General features: G+C 41.6%; 1 protein-coding gene across 1 annotated transcript in view; it reads right to left on the bottom strand.

Moving 5' to 3' along the window:
- Lrpprc (leucine rich pentatricopeptide repeat containing) overlaps positions 1 to 16,231 on the bottom strand; it is an 86,913-nt gene that overhangs the window by 22,266 nt on the left and 48,416 nt on the right. The window contains exons 24-27 of the mRNA XM_028765119.1: positions 12,427 to 12,551; positions 11,745 to 11,851; positions 3,343 to 3,411; positions 2,657 to 2,747 (exon numbers count right to left, since the gene is read on the bottom strand). Coding sequence (XP_028620952.1) covers positions 2,657 to 2,747; positions 3,343 to 3,411; positions 11,745 to 11,851; positions 12,427 to 12,551 — 392 coding nt within the window. The remainder of the gene's footprint in view (positions 1 to 2,656; positions 2,748 to 3,342; positions 3,412 to 11,744; positions 11,852 to 12,426; positions 12,552 to 16,231) is intronic.

Here is a 16,231-nt window from a genome sequence, read left to right as displayed (position 1 = left end):
GCCAACAATTGGTCCAGTACTGCTGACAGAACTGAGCTACTTCCAACTCCTCCACCTGCAGTTCCTGTTTCTAAGGGCCACTCTTTATCAAATGAAGACCTTAGGTCTAGGGCAGGAATCATGTACCATCAGCCTGAATGTAGGTCAGATGGCACATGAGCTAAAAAAAAGAGGCTCCTGCTGGCCAAAGATTGGATAATTTGAGTATCAAAAATAACTAAAACAAAACTGTTTTTAAAACCTATAAATTCATTAAGAAAAAAAATCACCAATTCTGGAGGTTTCAAGAGCACCAGAACTTTACTAGTTGTTTCATATCATTAGCTTAAAAAAGAAAAAGTCACAGACTACAGGGTACTCAGTGTAGAATTCAAAACAACCAAACCACAGTGCAGTAAGTGACAGCTGCCACGGACACCTCTGAGCAGGGGGTTCTATGCATGGAACACACTGTGACAGTTTCACACTCAGACAGCAAACTCTTATGCTGAGTGAATTCTTAGTGTTTAGAATATACCCACTTTACTAGTGTAATAGTGGAAGAGAGAATGGCCATACAGCATGAAATATGCCTATATGCGCTGGAAGAAAAAAACATAACTTGAAGTAGACTAAAACATTAGGGCTGTAAAATTAAAAAAGCTACCATTGAGGCATTTTTAATGCAAAATAATAAATCAAAGGTGGTTGTGTTTTAGCACTAAGGATAAATGAACATCTACTTTTTATATATGAAGGCAGTAAGGCTGGGCTTGGTTGGTGCAAGTCTCTGATCCCAGTACTCAAGAGGCAGAGCTGTCAAAGGCCACTCTGCAGTTTCAGGGAAGCCAAGGTTACACATTGAGACTTGTTTGAATATAATAGCAAAAGAAAAAGAAAAGAGTTCGCGTACGGCCTGAAGGATCGTTACGTCAGAGACTGTCTGATTTGGTGCCAATACTAACATGAAGGAAGCTTCCACTGAAACATGTTCCAGAGAGTCATTATTGTATTTATTCACTGTGTGATGACGGGAAGCTGCCATGACAAGACACATGGAGACAGAGCCATCTCTAACTATAAAGCAAAAAGGGAACCAACCATCACTGGCTACACACTGTCACAAGAACATGTACCTGCATCAGCTGTGTAAACAGACCTCAGCATAATTTGCTTCTAAGAATGAAATCCCCAGCATGAGAACTCAGTCAAGTGGAAATTAAGGGTGAGAACCCAGATTAGGTACATGGAAAACTAAAATCTATTCACAGAAACAGGATCACGGGAGAGATGGCTCAGCAGTTAAGAGCACTGACTCTTCTTCCTGAGGTGCTGAGTTCAATCCCCAGCAACCACATGGTGGCTCATAACCATCTGTAATGGGATCTGATGCCTTCTTCTGGTGTGTCTGAAGACAGCTACAGTGTACTCATGTACATAAATAAAATCTTTAAAAATTAAAAAAAATAAAAACAAATTCTAAGACACCTAAGCAGTTTATTAGTACTTACAGATGATTAAAATGGGGACAAATATTGTAATATGTACCTGAATAAAAAATGTAACATGATCATATTAAATGATAGCTTTTACACAGATGCACACGTTCCTACAAGATCCACCTACGAGTATGTTATAATTAGCCACTATAGGTGAGACTGAGGAAACTAACTCAGGATGGACACAAAACAGAAGAGAAAAGAAAAAGCTTCTCAAAAAATCCTGTTAAGTTCTATGGCTCTGAGTTCTTCTTTCTGAGTCGGCTTAAAAGACTTAGAAAACATTTTTGTATGTGTTAAACATGAATGCAGGTTGGCTTACAGACAGAAAAGAACCACGCATACACAAACCCACCAAAAGAAAAGAGAGCTCAGAGCGGCATGTCAAACCTCCGTCATGAAGGTTAAAGCAGAGGACAACCTCACACCGCAGGCCCACTGCCCGTCCTCCTCCTCTCCACATTTGTGTGTGCCAGTTTTTTAGAGGGAAAAGAAGAAATCAGGTGGTTTGGTAGCATGGACCATCAGTTTGAGTCTGGTCTCTTAGGCCCAGTGCAGAACAACACAGTGTGAGCCAATAGCTTCCTACACAGTTCATGAAACCCTAAAGAGAAGTACAATCGTTTTATGAACTGATTGGACTCACATTCAAGACACCACTTAACCCCAGCTCTACTTAGCTCTCCGCATGGCCAGACAGCATCATGGCATGTTACATTTTGTTAGAATGTCCTTATTTTCAAGAATTAAAAATTATCAAAAAGATATCTTGCTTTTCATACAGACTTCCCAATCCCAGTGTCTGCCCCATCCCTTGCTCACACATGTAGGACGTGTCAGGGTGCACAGAGGTCTTAGGCTTGGTAGGCATGGATGAGTACAGCAGACCTGTGACACAGGTGTCACATGCAGGCGTGGGCTCCAGGAGCATGGCAAGCACATGACGAGCACAGACCAGTTCACCTCTCATGACTGCAGTAAGGATGTCAGCTTTGTAGACATCACACAGCAGCTAATGATACAGTGTAATGCTCCACAGAAGGCTCAGCTAGTCGTCCCTTTGGCCTCTGTTAAAGACCCCACATTTGACAATCCCTAGACTTCTTCCAAGCCCCGCACTCCTTCCCTGCTGTGGCCTCTGTAGAGGGGAGTGCAAGTAGGCGGAGCGCATTACTTACTGTATAGTTTCAGTAAGTTGTAGTACATCTGGTCTCTGTCGCATTCAAACAGCTTCTCGGTCAGCTCTACTAACTTTTCAAGAGTTTCAACCTTAAAAAGATTAACAGACTGATTACACTGTGTAAGAAGTGTATTTTACAGCAGGGTGAGCCTACCTAGCCCATGGAGCTGCACGTGTACAAGTAGTTAGAACTGCAAATCATTATGCTGTGAATATTTTACTACAGTAACAGGACTTTACAAAGCAAAGCACCCACAGCGTGAGTGATTAAGCGATGACAAGAATCTTCCAAGAGCACCTTGGGGACACAGATTCTGAGGCAGAACAGCCCAGAGCACACAGGTGAGTCCTTATCCCTGGACTTTGCTTCTGCATGCTGCGAACAGATGGAGTGAGCTGAGAGAAGGCATTCCTCCCGACACCACACGCCGCACACTCTCCACACAACACACTCACGGCCACCCTGGTCACAGCAGTAGAGGAAGGGCAGGCAAAAACCTCCAGGGCCTAGGCTGACACTCTTACAACTTCTAATGTACCCCAGGGCCATAAAACAGGCTGGTTTTTATTTGGAGAAACACTGAGGGAACAGTGCGTCTACAAGGTCCTCTTATAAACTCCCCAATGCTTATGATACATGTTCCAAGTGTTAGGTGTTTCAGACATCAGAGATCAAATACCAACCTGATTATTAGCAATGCATCTATCACAAAACCACTGAAGTCTTGTAGGCCGAGCTCTAATTCCTGGAGTCTATAAAACAGAACCACCACACAACACATAAGACTCAGCTCAATTCACCCCTGAAGATAGTATATTCCCTCTAATGAAATTGCTGCCACACATTATGTGCTAAAAAACAAAAAGCAAAAAAACCCCAAAAAACCCAAAACTAAAAAACAAACAAACAAACAACAACAAAACCCTTATAATGTGACCCACAGTTATCACAGACATTTAATGAGGTTAGATCCAAGCACCCAACAGAATTCATATTCAACACTTATCTAGAAGACTTAAGATTATTCCAAGGTGCTGCTTCCCAGTTCAATATTCATTCAATAGTCTTTCTGTTTTATGGTCTTTTGTTTGTTTGTTTGTTTTAGTATTGGAAATTAAACACAGGGCCTTACAAGTCATTCCAAAAATCTTTAAATAATAAACTTACTGCATTTTATTTAGTTCAGGAAGATAAACTAAATCAACGCAGGAATCTATAAGCTCTTATGTGCACACGTGTGCTCCTCCCACAACACATGATCAAGTGCCCCTCCTTCCTCTCACTCACTACAACACCCCAACAGACTCAGGACATACAACTTACTAACTTGCCAAGTAGAATCATAAACAAATCTTTTCTTTTTTTCTTTTCTTTTTTTGGTTTTTTTGAGACAGGGTTTCTCTGTGTAGTTCTGGTTGTCCTGGAACTCACTCTGTAGACCAGGTTGGCCTCGAACTCAGAAATCCACCTGCCTCTGCCTCCCAAGTGCTGGGATTAAAGGGGTGCACCACCACCGCCCAGCTAACAAATCTTAATCTTAATAAAACCCAGTAGCTTTCAATTTTAGAAGAAACATACTTTGATAAAAGTACTCTATCCATTAGTGGATGTGTTGCCTAGTATCTAAAATTAGCTAAGTACTTAACGTTACTTTAGTCTTGGTTTCTTTTAATAACTGAGGTTCATGTTAGTTATATGCTCAATTAGGAATTCTGAAAGTTTAGTCAATAACTCTGGCTTCAAGCACATGTTTCACAATGTTGGATACTGGAATAATAGACAAACCATTTCAACATAATTCCAAGGATTTGTACCTGTAATGATAGCATTTGCATCATCTGTAAGAGGGTTTCACCATGGAACACTACATTTCAATCACAGCACCATGATAAGACAACTACATACTCATCTGCCCTGGCTGCATGCCAGTTTAGAGGATGCCCTGTGCCTGCCCTCTCTCTCCACTGCTGCTGATGAGGCCACGTGTCCCAGAGTGCCAGAGCTTATGTAGAAAGCCCAGGAATTCCGGTATTTTCAGAGATGGGGTACTGCTATGTTGCTCTGGTTGACCTCCAACTCCCAGGCTCAATCAGTCCTCCTACCTTGGCTGTACTGTACTTAGCTGGACTACAGGAGTGCACCCCTGTACTCTGCGCCCCAGAAATTCTAGTTAAAAACAAACATGCTGCACAATGTTAGAGAAGAAAGTATCACCGTGTAGCTTTGGGAGCAGGGCAGAAAACTGTGGAGTTGAAATTGTGAGCACTCATTTTAACCATGTAAGGATCTATACTCTAGGGTATAAAAATCAGAGAGAGTGAGCGGACCTTATCTTAAGACACACTTTCAAATGTTAACCTCTACATCTAGTCTGTGTCCAATGATTCCCTCCTATTTACACTGCCACACACATCACAGTGGGTATGAAATTAACATCAATGTACACAGAAAGCCCTTGGACAAGAACAAACAATCCTCTTTAGAACATGGCAAAATGCAAGAGCTACATTCACTTACAAGCTCCAACGTTATTACAGATACAAATCCACAGGATCTGAACAGCACAACTCACGATAACTCTTCCTGTTTGGGGCTGATTAATTCCTGCTGCTGGCAGGACAGCTGACTTATACACTACATTTCTCCCATGTTTCATTTTGAAATTGAGAACTGTTTTCATATATAAATCTCAATCATCAAAAGAACATCTAGGTCAGATTAACTAAATCTCCTAGGCTGCTGGAACAACAATGCTTCTGGCTTACCTCTGAGCATCTTACTGAATTTTAAATACTGCAGTTGAAAGCAGCAATAAAAAAATGCAATAGAAACACAGGATGACATAACTGAATCCTAATTGGAATATTCAATATAACATCAAAGGCCAGCTAATGCACAGTAAAAGAACAAGGTAGCTTCTAGTTCTTTCTGATTTTCCTACATATGATTTATTTAATGGATGGCAAGGGTAAATAGTTAGTCTGGTAGAAAGACTCCCATGTTTGTTTCTACCCAAGTTACTGCATTGCAGAGCACAGCTTTCTGCAGTTCTAATGCAATACTCGGCTCCACTGCATAGGCAGAAAGTTAAACAAAATATTTTCATTACTCAATAACTTCATTACATTACTTTATGGGCACAATAAACATCTATGCATGTTAATAAAGATAAATATAAAATAATTTTTAAGTGAAAGAACATGAAAATTTCTGTACTGTGTTTCAACCTTCACATAAACTTAAATTTGACTGAAACAGTAAATTTTTACTTGCTTTGGTTTTTCTTGCCAATACTAATGGAACGTTGGAAAAAAAAAAAAACCCTGATGTCAATAAAATATGCTCCATTAGCTAGTGTAATAGAAAGCAAAATTATGTGCACTGGGCTCCCCTAGAAGCCACTTGAACTATGTATCCCTCCAGTTAGGCTAGACAAACTAGGACAGTGACACCATGGCACTCAGTGAGCCTTCTACCCCGTGTCCCTCTCTAGAACCTTCAGACACACATTTAAAGATCAGGTACATAAGAGCAAGCGCTGCTGAGCAAGTGAAACCAACAGTCTACTATCAGCAGCAACGGGCCTCTTCATCAGGGGAATGGAAGACAATACTAAAGGTAACTCCCAACTACATGTCAGGGGAACGGACATACATCTGAAAGCCAGACACAACACTAGCTTTTTAGCACAATGCATACAGAATTGAGCTCTGGCCTTAATAAGGAAGGCAAGGGGATAAAATTTTATATTCATCAAGTAAAGAACAAAAAGTAACAAGAACTGAACTCGACTCCAAAGTTCTAGTGTTAATCCTGATGCCATCTAAATGAGAGTCTCCCCCTGCACAAGACCCTACACTGACCTCGGAATCAATATAAAATGAAGGAAACGAGATGAGGAGAGGGAAACAAGAGAAGGTTGGTTTGATAATTCAAAGTTGGAGTGCGGTGTTTAGAAGGCATGGAGATAGGGGCCTGCTGAAGACGGCACAGGAAACGGGAACTGTCCTCACTGCAAACTTCACTCATGGCTGCCATACCCTGACTCCACAACCTATATTCTGAACCTCAGTTTCTTTGCCCTGTCTCTCAGAGTTGTTTATGAGGCTCATGTGAAGATGTACCTGACTGCCCCTTAAGCATGACAGAGTCCCAGCTGTAGTCTCACTGTCTAGCTGGTGACACAGGTTTGAGTTCCAGGGAAAGAGGTTAAGAGTTAAGATGAACGGTCAGTCGCTCATCTGTTCCAGAGCTTTGCAGCTCTTGACCCATGGCCAAGCAGTGAGTGACAACTGACCACTAGAGGGCTCAGGAGGAAGTTAAATGGAAGACTTCTTCACAGAAACCCTTAAGAGCTATGTAAAATCTCACACCATTATTTAAGCCTTCCTGTTTGTATATGTCATCTCTCCCTGAATTTAATTTACAGTCTTGAAATAAAGTGGATCACACAAAACACATTTTATTTTATGCTCTGTAATTATGATTATACTGGAAGGTAAATGAAGTATTCAAACTCTAAAGGAATGAAGTAACATTTTGTTTGTTTCTTTACAGAGATACCATCTTATTTGACTCTAAACAGGAAGTCTACGCTGACTTGGAGACCTGGTTTCTACTCAGATCTCTAGTGTAATGAACCAGAAAGGGCTGGGTAGGGAGGGCTCACCTATACAAACATATCTGTCTTCATTAACTCACTGCCAAGAAACCATCTAAAGAAAATGGTCCAAAAGCTGAAGACGCACGTGAAGACGTGAGCGAAGGTGACAACTCACGTCAAAGAGGAAATGTTTCTCGAGGGAGAAGCAAATCAAATGTCTTTCATTTATTCAATGGAAAAATGTGATCACTAAAATTCTTAGAGAAGCCTCTAATGAACTTCACGCAGGGAAATGAAGAGCAGTTGATTCCAGTGAAGTACTAAGGAAGATACATGAGGCCATTAATTCCAGTTCTATACAAATGAAAAAAGTCATTGGATTAAAAAAAAAGTACAGAAGGGTCACAAAAACGACTAGATGAGTAAGTATCCAAATTGAGTCTTTATAGTTGACATATTTTAAAATAAGACCTGTAATTATACTTGGTTCTGTAGATGGGGGTAGGGCTGGGCGTATGACTGACCAATGGACAAGGTGTAGAGTACACTTCACAGACTTTACCTTCCTGAGAGAACCAGGGGAGTGGTAGCATGTTCTTAGTGGTACAGTTAATTCTAGAATGTGCCATATTCTGGAAGTGGAGTCTGTAGAGAATACATTGCTAAGAGGGACAGGAGCCCAGCACAGGGATGGACTCTGAGTAGGTGTTCACCAGAGCATAGACATCCAAGGCTGATACTACACTGCTTGTGTTGTTCGGGAATTACTCTAAGAGGCACAACCAAGAGGGAACACTGTCCTTCCTTAGGGTCTTTGTGCTGCAGACCTCCTTGGCCTGAATTGCTTTATGTTGTCAGTTCCCAATTCACCTTTTACTCCTCCCCCAGACACCAATTCCTTAGGAAGACCCAGTCTGAAATAGCCCTTTTCCACAGAACTCTTCGTGATAGCACTACATTGTTAAAAGGCCTATCTCACTGATGACACCATAAGTCATGATCAGTATTTGTTAAGGAAGGAGAGAAATTGGTCAAAATGGGAAGTGCTTAGATGCTCTCAATCACCTTAGCAGAGGTTTCAGAGGACAGCCAGGGCATGTCTACCATTCACGGGTGGAGATGCTATATACCTCTGAGTCAGCCTGTTAATTCATGTGACCTTCTGTGTCATTACCCTAAGTATTATCAAGAAAAAAATCCTATGCCCACAACCCTGAGATCCTCCTTAATCTCACTGTCTCAGCTGCCCCGCCCCCATAATGTACTCAGATTCCTTCTGTGTACATCCAGAATGTGTTACTCTTTGAATTAGCCCCACCTCCTTATTTTGCCCCAGAAGGTTTCTAACATCTGGAAGCAATTGACCCTGCCAAGAGTCCTTTCAAGAACAAAGGAAGAGCTTCCTTCTTCCTGGACCCTCTATCTGCATCCTAAGCTCATCTCTGCTTAAATGGCACCTCTGCTCCATACTGCAGGTGAGCAATGGCTCTCCTACAGGCTCAGACCTCCCCCTCCTCAAGCCAGTGAACACTTTCCTGCTGTAGAATGTCTCACACAGATCTGTTCAAGGAGTCTCATTTGGTTCCTAAGACTCTTCCTACTCCACTTCACTCTTCCACATTCTGTTTCCCTTCAAAGAAAAAAATTTTCAAAAGCTACTCACTGTAAAAATTAAAAATATCTAAGATATGTTTAAAACTAGCTCTAGTTGACCCTCATATAGAAATACAATACAAGGCTATGTTAAAAGACCACATAGCACATAGCGTATGCACACACACCAGACGTTTGATAAACAAAGCAGGGCTTATTATTTATAAATTTAATCTTGCTTATATCTTTTGTTGCCTTAACTTTAATAACAAAGTGTTACAAATCCTCAACATAACTTAACCTCTATTAGCCACAAAACAATTAATAAAAACAAAACAGACCTGTCCTCCAGTCTCATCAATGGGACAGACCTTTAAAGACGTTCTCACCTACCATCTTGTCACTGCCATTACAGTGGTTCTGCAGTTATTTTTTCTGTGTATGCACGTATGTGTGTGTGTGTAAGTGCGCAGGCCTATGCTTGTATGTGTGTGTTTGATTTAAATGTACATGTCTATGCTTTTATGTGTGGAGGCCAGAGGCTGACTCCAGATGTCTCATTTTCTGAGACCATGTCTCTCTATGAACCTAGAACTCACTGATTAGCTAGAGTGGCTGCCCCTGCCTCACTCAGCCTTCCAAATATGGAGTTACAGGCACAAGAAAGAGGCTTTGTACATGGGTGCTGGGGATATGAACTCAGGTCTTCATGTCTGCACTTTATCCACTGAATCATCTCCTCAACCCCTCCCTACACAGACCTCTTCAGTCCACTGAACAATTCCATATGCATGCATTGTTTTTGAAGTCATTCCTAACTGATCCATGAGGGCACAGTTCTAAACTACTAAAAGCTAGCCTTCTCTTGCCATTTATGTGACATTCACATACCTCACGTTAAGGTTCACATTGAAATCATGTAGAATAAAGGAGACAAACAATCTCTACCTTTGAGGGGCAAAGAGAATTAAAATTATTGCTCACTTACCATAATCCAGGAAATGCCCAAGCTGCTTTACACACATTATGTGATTGAGTATTAGAGACAGATATTACATTCCTTCTTACAGATAAAACAGCTTAGGAAAGTTTAATAGATGCCAAAAGGAAACTGGCTCTCGTCCCTCTGGCATTTTTTACTGGGTTCTGCTTACCCTACAGAAGGAGGGGCACACATGTCCTCAGTCGGCGGCCCACAGACACTGACTGTCCTGCACAGACAGAGCAGGAGACGGTGCTCCCACCTTCAGAGCTGCTCAACCACTTTCTAGACAGCACACATTAATGGAGTTTTACAAGTACCACCTAAGACACTGACAGGTATGGAGACAGAAAAGGAGAAACCGAGTTCTGAATTTCACAGTGTCCTGCACTGTTGGGCCAGGGAGCAGGCCTAGAGCAAGAGATCGACAGAGTAGGAGTGATACCCACACAACCCAAGACCTGCATGTTCCAGGGCAGCCCTGTGCCCCACCTTTGCTCTACTGGAGGAAGGCAGGTTAAGCTGCATTTCTCCTTATAAAGTCCTGTCCAGCAGCACCTGGAGTTCCTCCTCATGAAAATGAGGTATCTCCAATGACAGACATTCACCTTGAGAGCCCCTTCTCGCAAAGGTTTAAATAGCCTTTGTCCCCCATTAAAATGAACTGTCTCACTGAAGCTGCCTCCCAGAGAGTCTACTCTCACTACCTCATTGCAGTCTGAGGCCTCTCAGGCCCCCTGGCCCTCCTGGTCCACTTCTCTATTCAAGGTCCACCAGTGGCAATCAAGCCTCTACGGGCAGGAAGAGGACTACATCGCAACTGCTGTACTCTCCTTTAAAACATTTGAAGATATAAACCAGGCATGGAGGTCCGCGCCTTTAATCCCAGCACTTGGAAGGCGGAGGCAGGCGGATCTCTTTAAGTTCCAGGAGCCAGAGCTACAATAGTGAGACGTTGTCTGGAAAAAGACAAAGAAAACTGAAGACCCAGCAATGATGTTCTGGGTCCCGCATCTACACCTTCAGTTTCACAACCAGGAGTTTCTGGTTATATGAAAATAAGGAGACCAAGCGCCAACCTGGAACCCTGGACACTTTCAGAAAAAGGCAGAGAGAAGCAGCAGAAAAGCGTGACATGGAGCAACACAAGCTGCTCATTCTGAGTTGTTCATCAAGTTTCTATGACATGGCGCCCGTCATTCCTGCTGAGCCACGGTAACTTCCTGCAGAGTATTCTCTTCTAGACACAGGACTGCTTGATAATGAAATTAACCACCATGTGGACAGACTTCACATTAGCTTTTGCCTTATGAATTCCAGTAAGAAACACTTCAGTAAAGCCCAGATAAAGTATACTAATCCTAAAGAGGCCAGGTTTGTCACCTATTTCCTATAAGCTGCTTACCATAGTAGGGACAAAAAAAAAAAATGAAAAGAAAGAAAATTTAAATTAAATGCCAAACCATTGCAGACAGTACTTGTTTGGTTGATTAACTTGTAGACAAGCATTACAAATAAATCTGAGCCTGGTCTTCAGTAAATTGAATTTTACTGCTTTTAAGAACAAAGAATTCTTTTGCAAAGAGGATTAGCAACTTTACACCCAGGAATAACAGTTTAATTTAATTGTTTTACAATTCAAGATTTAACATGCAAATATCATTTTGATATATAACAGTGAATTTAGCAAAGTGAGGAAACAAATTCAATATACAACCAGACCGCCTTTTCTGAACTGTAATTACATTCAATAAAGCTGGCCGAGCCACCCTCCTCCTATTATTATTGGGACTGAATTCTATTAACATGAATAAGAACAAGGATAATTAAAGGTTAAATTTTTTAAATGTATTCTAATTAAGAGTCTAAATAGCTATACATTAGAATAGCAAAGTTAAAAATCATACCTCCATGATCTTCTTGGCCTCTTTGTAGTTTCCAGTCTGCAGGAAAGCAAAGAAGAGATTGTAGAGCATGGTCATCTCCCCTTGCTCTTGGCTCACGAAGTCCATTGCTGGATAGCAGAGGAGGAGAACAGACCGTGAGAAAACCTAAGACAGTGTCATGTAATTCTAGACAGGTAAAAAAGAACAAATATGGATGGAGGTAACAGACTGTGGTTCTGTCTTATTTAGAGTCAGAGTGCTTGTGTGGTAGCACATATCAATGGCATTAAATACTGAAAACTAGCTTAAAGAGAACCATGAGGGTAAGAATAAAAGTTATGTGTCACAAAGGCCCATCACTAATGAGTAGAGTGCACATGAACAAGAGAGGGGCAATATCCCCAAAGGAACAGACTCAGGAACCAGGGGTATCTTCAATACTTAGAATCAATTCCTTTTAGAAGTGTGACTCTTTCTTTTTTTTTTTTTTTCCGAGACAGAGTTTCTCTGTGTAGCCCAGGCTGTCCTGGAACTCACTCTGTAGCCCAGGCTGTCCTGGAACTCAGAAATCTGCCTGCCTCTGCCTCCCAAGTGCTGGGATTAAAGGCGTGCACCACCACTGCCCGGCATGACAGTTTCTCCTTTCACATCTCCAACATTCAGATTAAAGATATAAGAAGGAAAAGATTTGACAGTCACTAACCTTTCTGTATTAAATCAGTCTCTCCTTTCTCTATTAGCTTACATAAGACATCATGAATCCTGGGTAATATTTTATACTTTTCATGGCAGGCAATGCTGGCTTCAAGAGCAGCAGGTAAATCATCCCTTGGAAAATAAATTGACAATGAAGAAAAAAAAAATGTATCAAATTCAGTTTCCGCTCGCAGAAACAATAGAGCAAAAAATCTGTCAGCAACTGAACTTACAAAGACATAAAACCCCTATGCTCAAGAAGAAAACCCAGAACAAGCCTTCTCTGTCATACCTGTTCGGGTAAGAGTTCGGCGCTTCCCCTGCTTGGTCTTTATTACTTTGCCCCCGAAACAGTGTTTGGAGGGGAGAACGGTCAAAATAAAGAAGGCATTCTCTAACTTTATTATACATACAGTGTGTATAATCAATTGGTATCAAGCTGCTAGTTCTAAAAGCAAGGACTACAGCCGTCAGTTTCTTCCCTACTACTTTAGGGACCTTTGCGACCATCCAGTTTCAGACTGGGAAGTTTTACTCGGCTCTCAGGTATGTGCAAGCACTTAGCAATGCTATCATAGGATTTTTCACTCACAGCCTTACTAGGAGAGTAGGAAAGAGTCCTGGGCTTCAACTGTATAAAACAGTACCTCCTCAATCTAGGGTATTCTTATCCAGCAGTGAGTTACACAGTTGTAAACACTGTGTCTTTACAAGGTAAACCTGAAAGACTGCTCCATTTTAAGTCACGGCACCTTTAAATGTAGTACTTAATAAGTCAGAGCTTAAGAGTGTATTTTTGTGGGTCAAAAGTACTTTTTTTTCCTTTGAAAGGACAAGTGACAGTGTGAAGAAGAGCTCCAGAACAGCCATAAGAGATGTCAGAGACAATTCTCCTGCTTGGGCTTCTTCATTTTCTTTTCTTTTCTTTTTTTAAAGGAAGGGCCAATGAGTCCTCTAGAGTCGTGGCTTTGCCTGAAGAACAGAGTAAGCCGATGGCAGCAGTGGAGGCAGCAGTGGAGGCGCGTTCCTGGGCCTCTCATTCTCAGCCCAAGCACTTCACTACACAGATACTGGGAGAAATCACTACTGCCTGCAGGGCAATTATTTGTTGTAAGACACCTCACATCTAATATTTGGAGGGGGGCTATGGAGAGAGAGAGAGAGAGAGAGAGAGAGAGGAAGAAGGAGGGAGGGGGAGGGAGGGAAGGAGGGAGGGAGGGAGGGAGGGGGAGGGAGGGAGGGAGGGAGAGAGAAAAAGGAGGGAGGGAGGGAGAGGGAGGGAGGGAGGGAGGGAGGGAGGGAGGGGGGAAGGAGGGGGGAGGGAGGGGGGAGGGAGGGAGAGAGGGTGAGCATGGGGCTGGAGAGATGGCTCAACAGTTAAGAGTAGTGGCTTCACTTCCCAGTACCCACATGGCAGCTCACTGGTGTCAGGAACTCCAGTTCCAGGGGATATGACACTTTTACACAGACATACATGCAGACAAAACACCAACATGCATAAAATAAAAATAAATAAATCACTAAAAATAATATCTTTTAAAAAGAGAGAAGATGAGATATATTTTTAAAGTACAGTTCAAGATACAGATAAAAGTACAGTTCAGAACACTCGGAGACACTCCTCTGGACAGCATATTCTCTCACACACACCAACTGTTCTCATAGAAGGGAGAAGCCTTTTACAATTTACTGCTAAAAGCCTTACATTTTGTCCCTCACACAAATGTTATGTTGCCCTAGATTAGATTACTGTTTTATGCAGAATAAGATTTTTAACTACACAAAGGCAAGTACACAGAAGTGCTCACTGTGAGATGCTGACACGGCGAGAAGAGAGCCCACAGTAAGGGAAGCCTGCAGTGCAGCACCAAGCCCTGTTTACAGAGCATCTTCTGGCACCCCACTGAGTCATTTGAATTTTTGTCATTTGGGGTGAAGACTAAATTGCAGGTTAATTTCAAAACCGAAAGTCGATGCTGCAGGCTAGATTACTGCCATGGGAAAGAAATGCCACAGAAGCTACATATGCCCTTCGACTCCGCAGAGTCTGGAGCTTCCTCTGCTGCAGACACAGGCTCAGCTACTGCTGCCTACAACTCCCCTTCACTGAAGACTAGGAACACATTTGGAAGAGAAAAACTAAGACATACCATTTCTTTTAATGGCAAAACATGCTTTTTCAGATTGACTCCCAAACTAGAACAGTACTGTTTCAACTGTATTTCCCCTACATTAGGTCAAAACTATCCATAAATGAATGATTAATTGTTCTGTCAATCAAAGCGACATGTTAATAGTCCTTAGTCTCCAAATATATGCTTGTAAAGATTATACATGCTCCGAACAACAGAAAAGAACAGAAAAATGGAAATATTCATATATTCGTTAGTAACTTTCGACACCAATGTATCACTCCTTAGGCTGCTGACAGAATAAATTTAATCTATGAAACACTCCCTACAAACTAGACTGAAGACAGAAATAAAATAAGTGACGGTTGGTTGGTTCCTTGCTGTCTCTCCTTTCCAGTTGTACCTTGTAGGTGGTTGTTGTCACCTAAAGTTTGCCTTCCTTATTCCCTTAAGTCATCCTGATCTTTGCTGGTAGAGCTTGGAAACTGGTGACGGAAATTAAAACTGTGTATGTTCCAGGCCTCCAGATTCTGACCCTCACTGAAGAGCACAGCACAAGCAGCACAGAAGGTGGCCCACTGCGGCCCAGCTGATCCAGCTCGCGTGTCACTCATCTCCTCTGTTGTCAGAATGAAAGCTCTAGGAGTAGCAGCATAGTAAAGAGAAGGAGAAGAAAATTCTCCCTGGACACAGTATGAAAATGGCGCAATGCCTGAGCAGCACACCACAGGCCCTGTGACCTGAAAGTACTCCATAACTTCTCTATTCACTTGGTACATCAAAAATGACTAGAAAACATATTTAAAAAATAATAGTTGTTTGAGAAAAAACGTTTACTCGGTTAAATCTATATTCAAAACCTTTAGTCTGTTATTTCAAGTCTGTTAGGCCCCTAAGGGTTTATATACAATTGTAAAGTTTATTCCACAAAAACAAATTCCATTCCAGTCCTTGTTTTCTCACAAACCAGATCTCCCTCTCCCTCTCCCTCTCCCACACCTGTGTCTGAGGGGCCACAACTAAAACTGTATATTAATAAAGAACAGTCAATTTGAAAAGCAGTGTTTTGACTAATACATACTTATCAGCATTATCAAATCATGTGAAATAAAGATAAAGCTAGAGAAAAAGTGATTCTGTAATTCTAAATTTTCAGGGTACATACATATTCACAATAGGAATGCATATATCTAGGAAGTAATTTGAAAACTTATGAAAGCATTGTTTTTATTATCCATGGTGTCCATTCTTTAGAGACTGTATTTCATTTTTTAGAAAATATGACTACACGTATAAACTAATTTAAACTATATATTTGCACTAGTGCAGAGAATTTTAAAAGGGCTGTGATGCTTGCTCGCATGGCAAATCTAATGCTGCCCTTTCTTTTAGTCTTGAATAGGAACTTGAGGTGTGTTACAACATCAGCAACAGAGGAACATACACTAGCTCTGGTACAAGCTTGCTGACCACACACTCGTAGGAAGTGCCCGTTCACAGAAAGGTCTCCCTGAAATAGCAAGAGACAAGGTCTCCTCACTGAAAGGCTTCAAGATGCTGCCACACACGTGTCGCATACCAATTCACTTCTTCAGCTTGACTTGGTCTGCAGGAAATAAATTTCAAATTCAAAGTATGTATGTATGTATGTATGTATGTATGTATGTATGTATGTATGTA

This window comes from Grammomys surdaster, unplaced genomic scaffold (genome assembly GCF_004785775.1).
Source record: "Grammomys surdaster isolate TR1022 unplaced genomic scaffold, NIH_TR_1.0 149, whole genome shotgun sequence".
Lineage (NCBI taxonomy): Eukaryota > Metazoa > Chordata > Mammalia > Rodentia > Muridae > Grammomys > Grammomys surdaster.
Note: the sequence above shows the minus strand (reverse complement) of the source record. Positions and strands in the feature narration are given on the sequence as shown.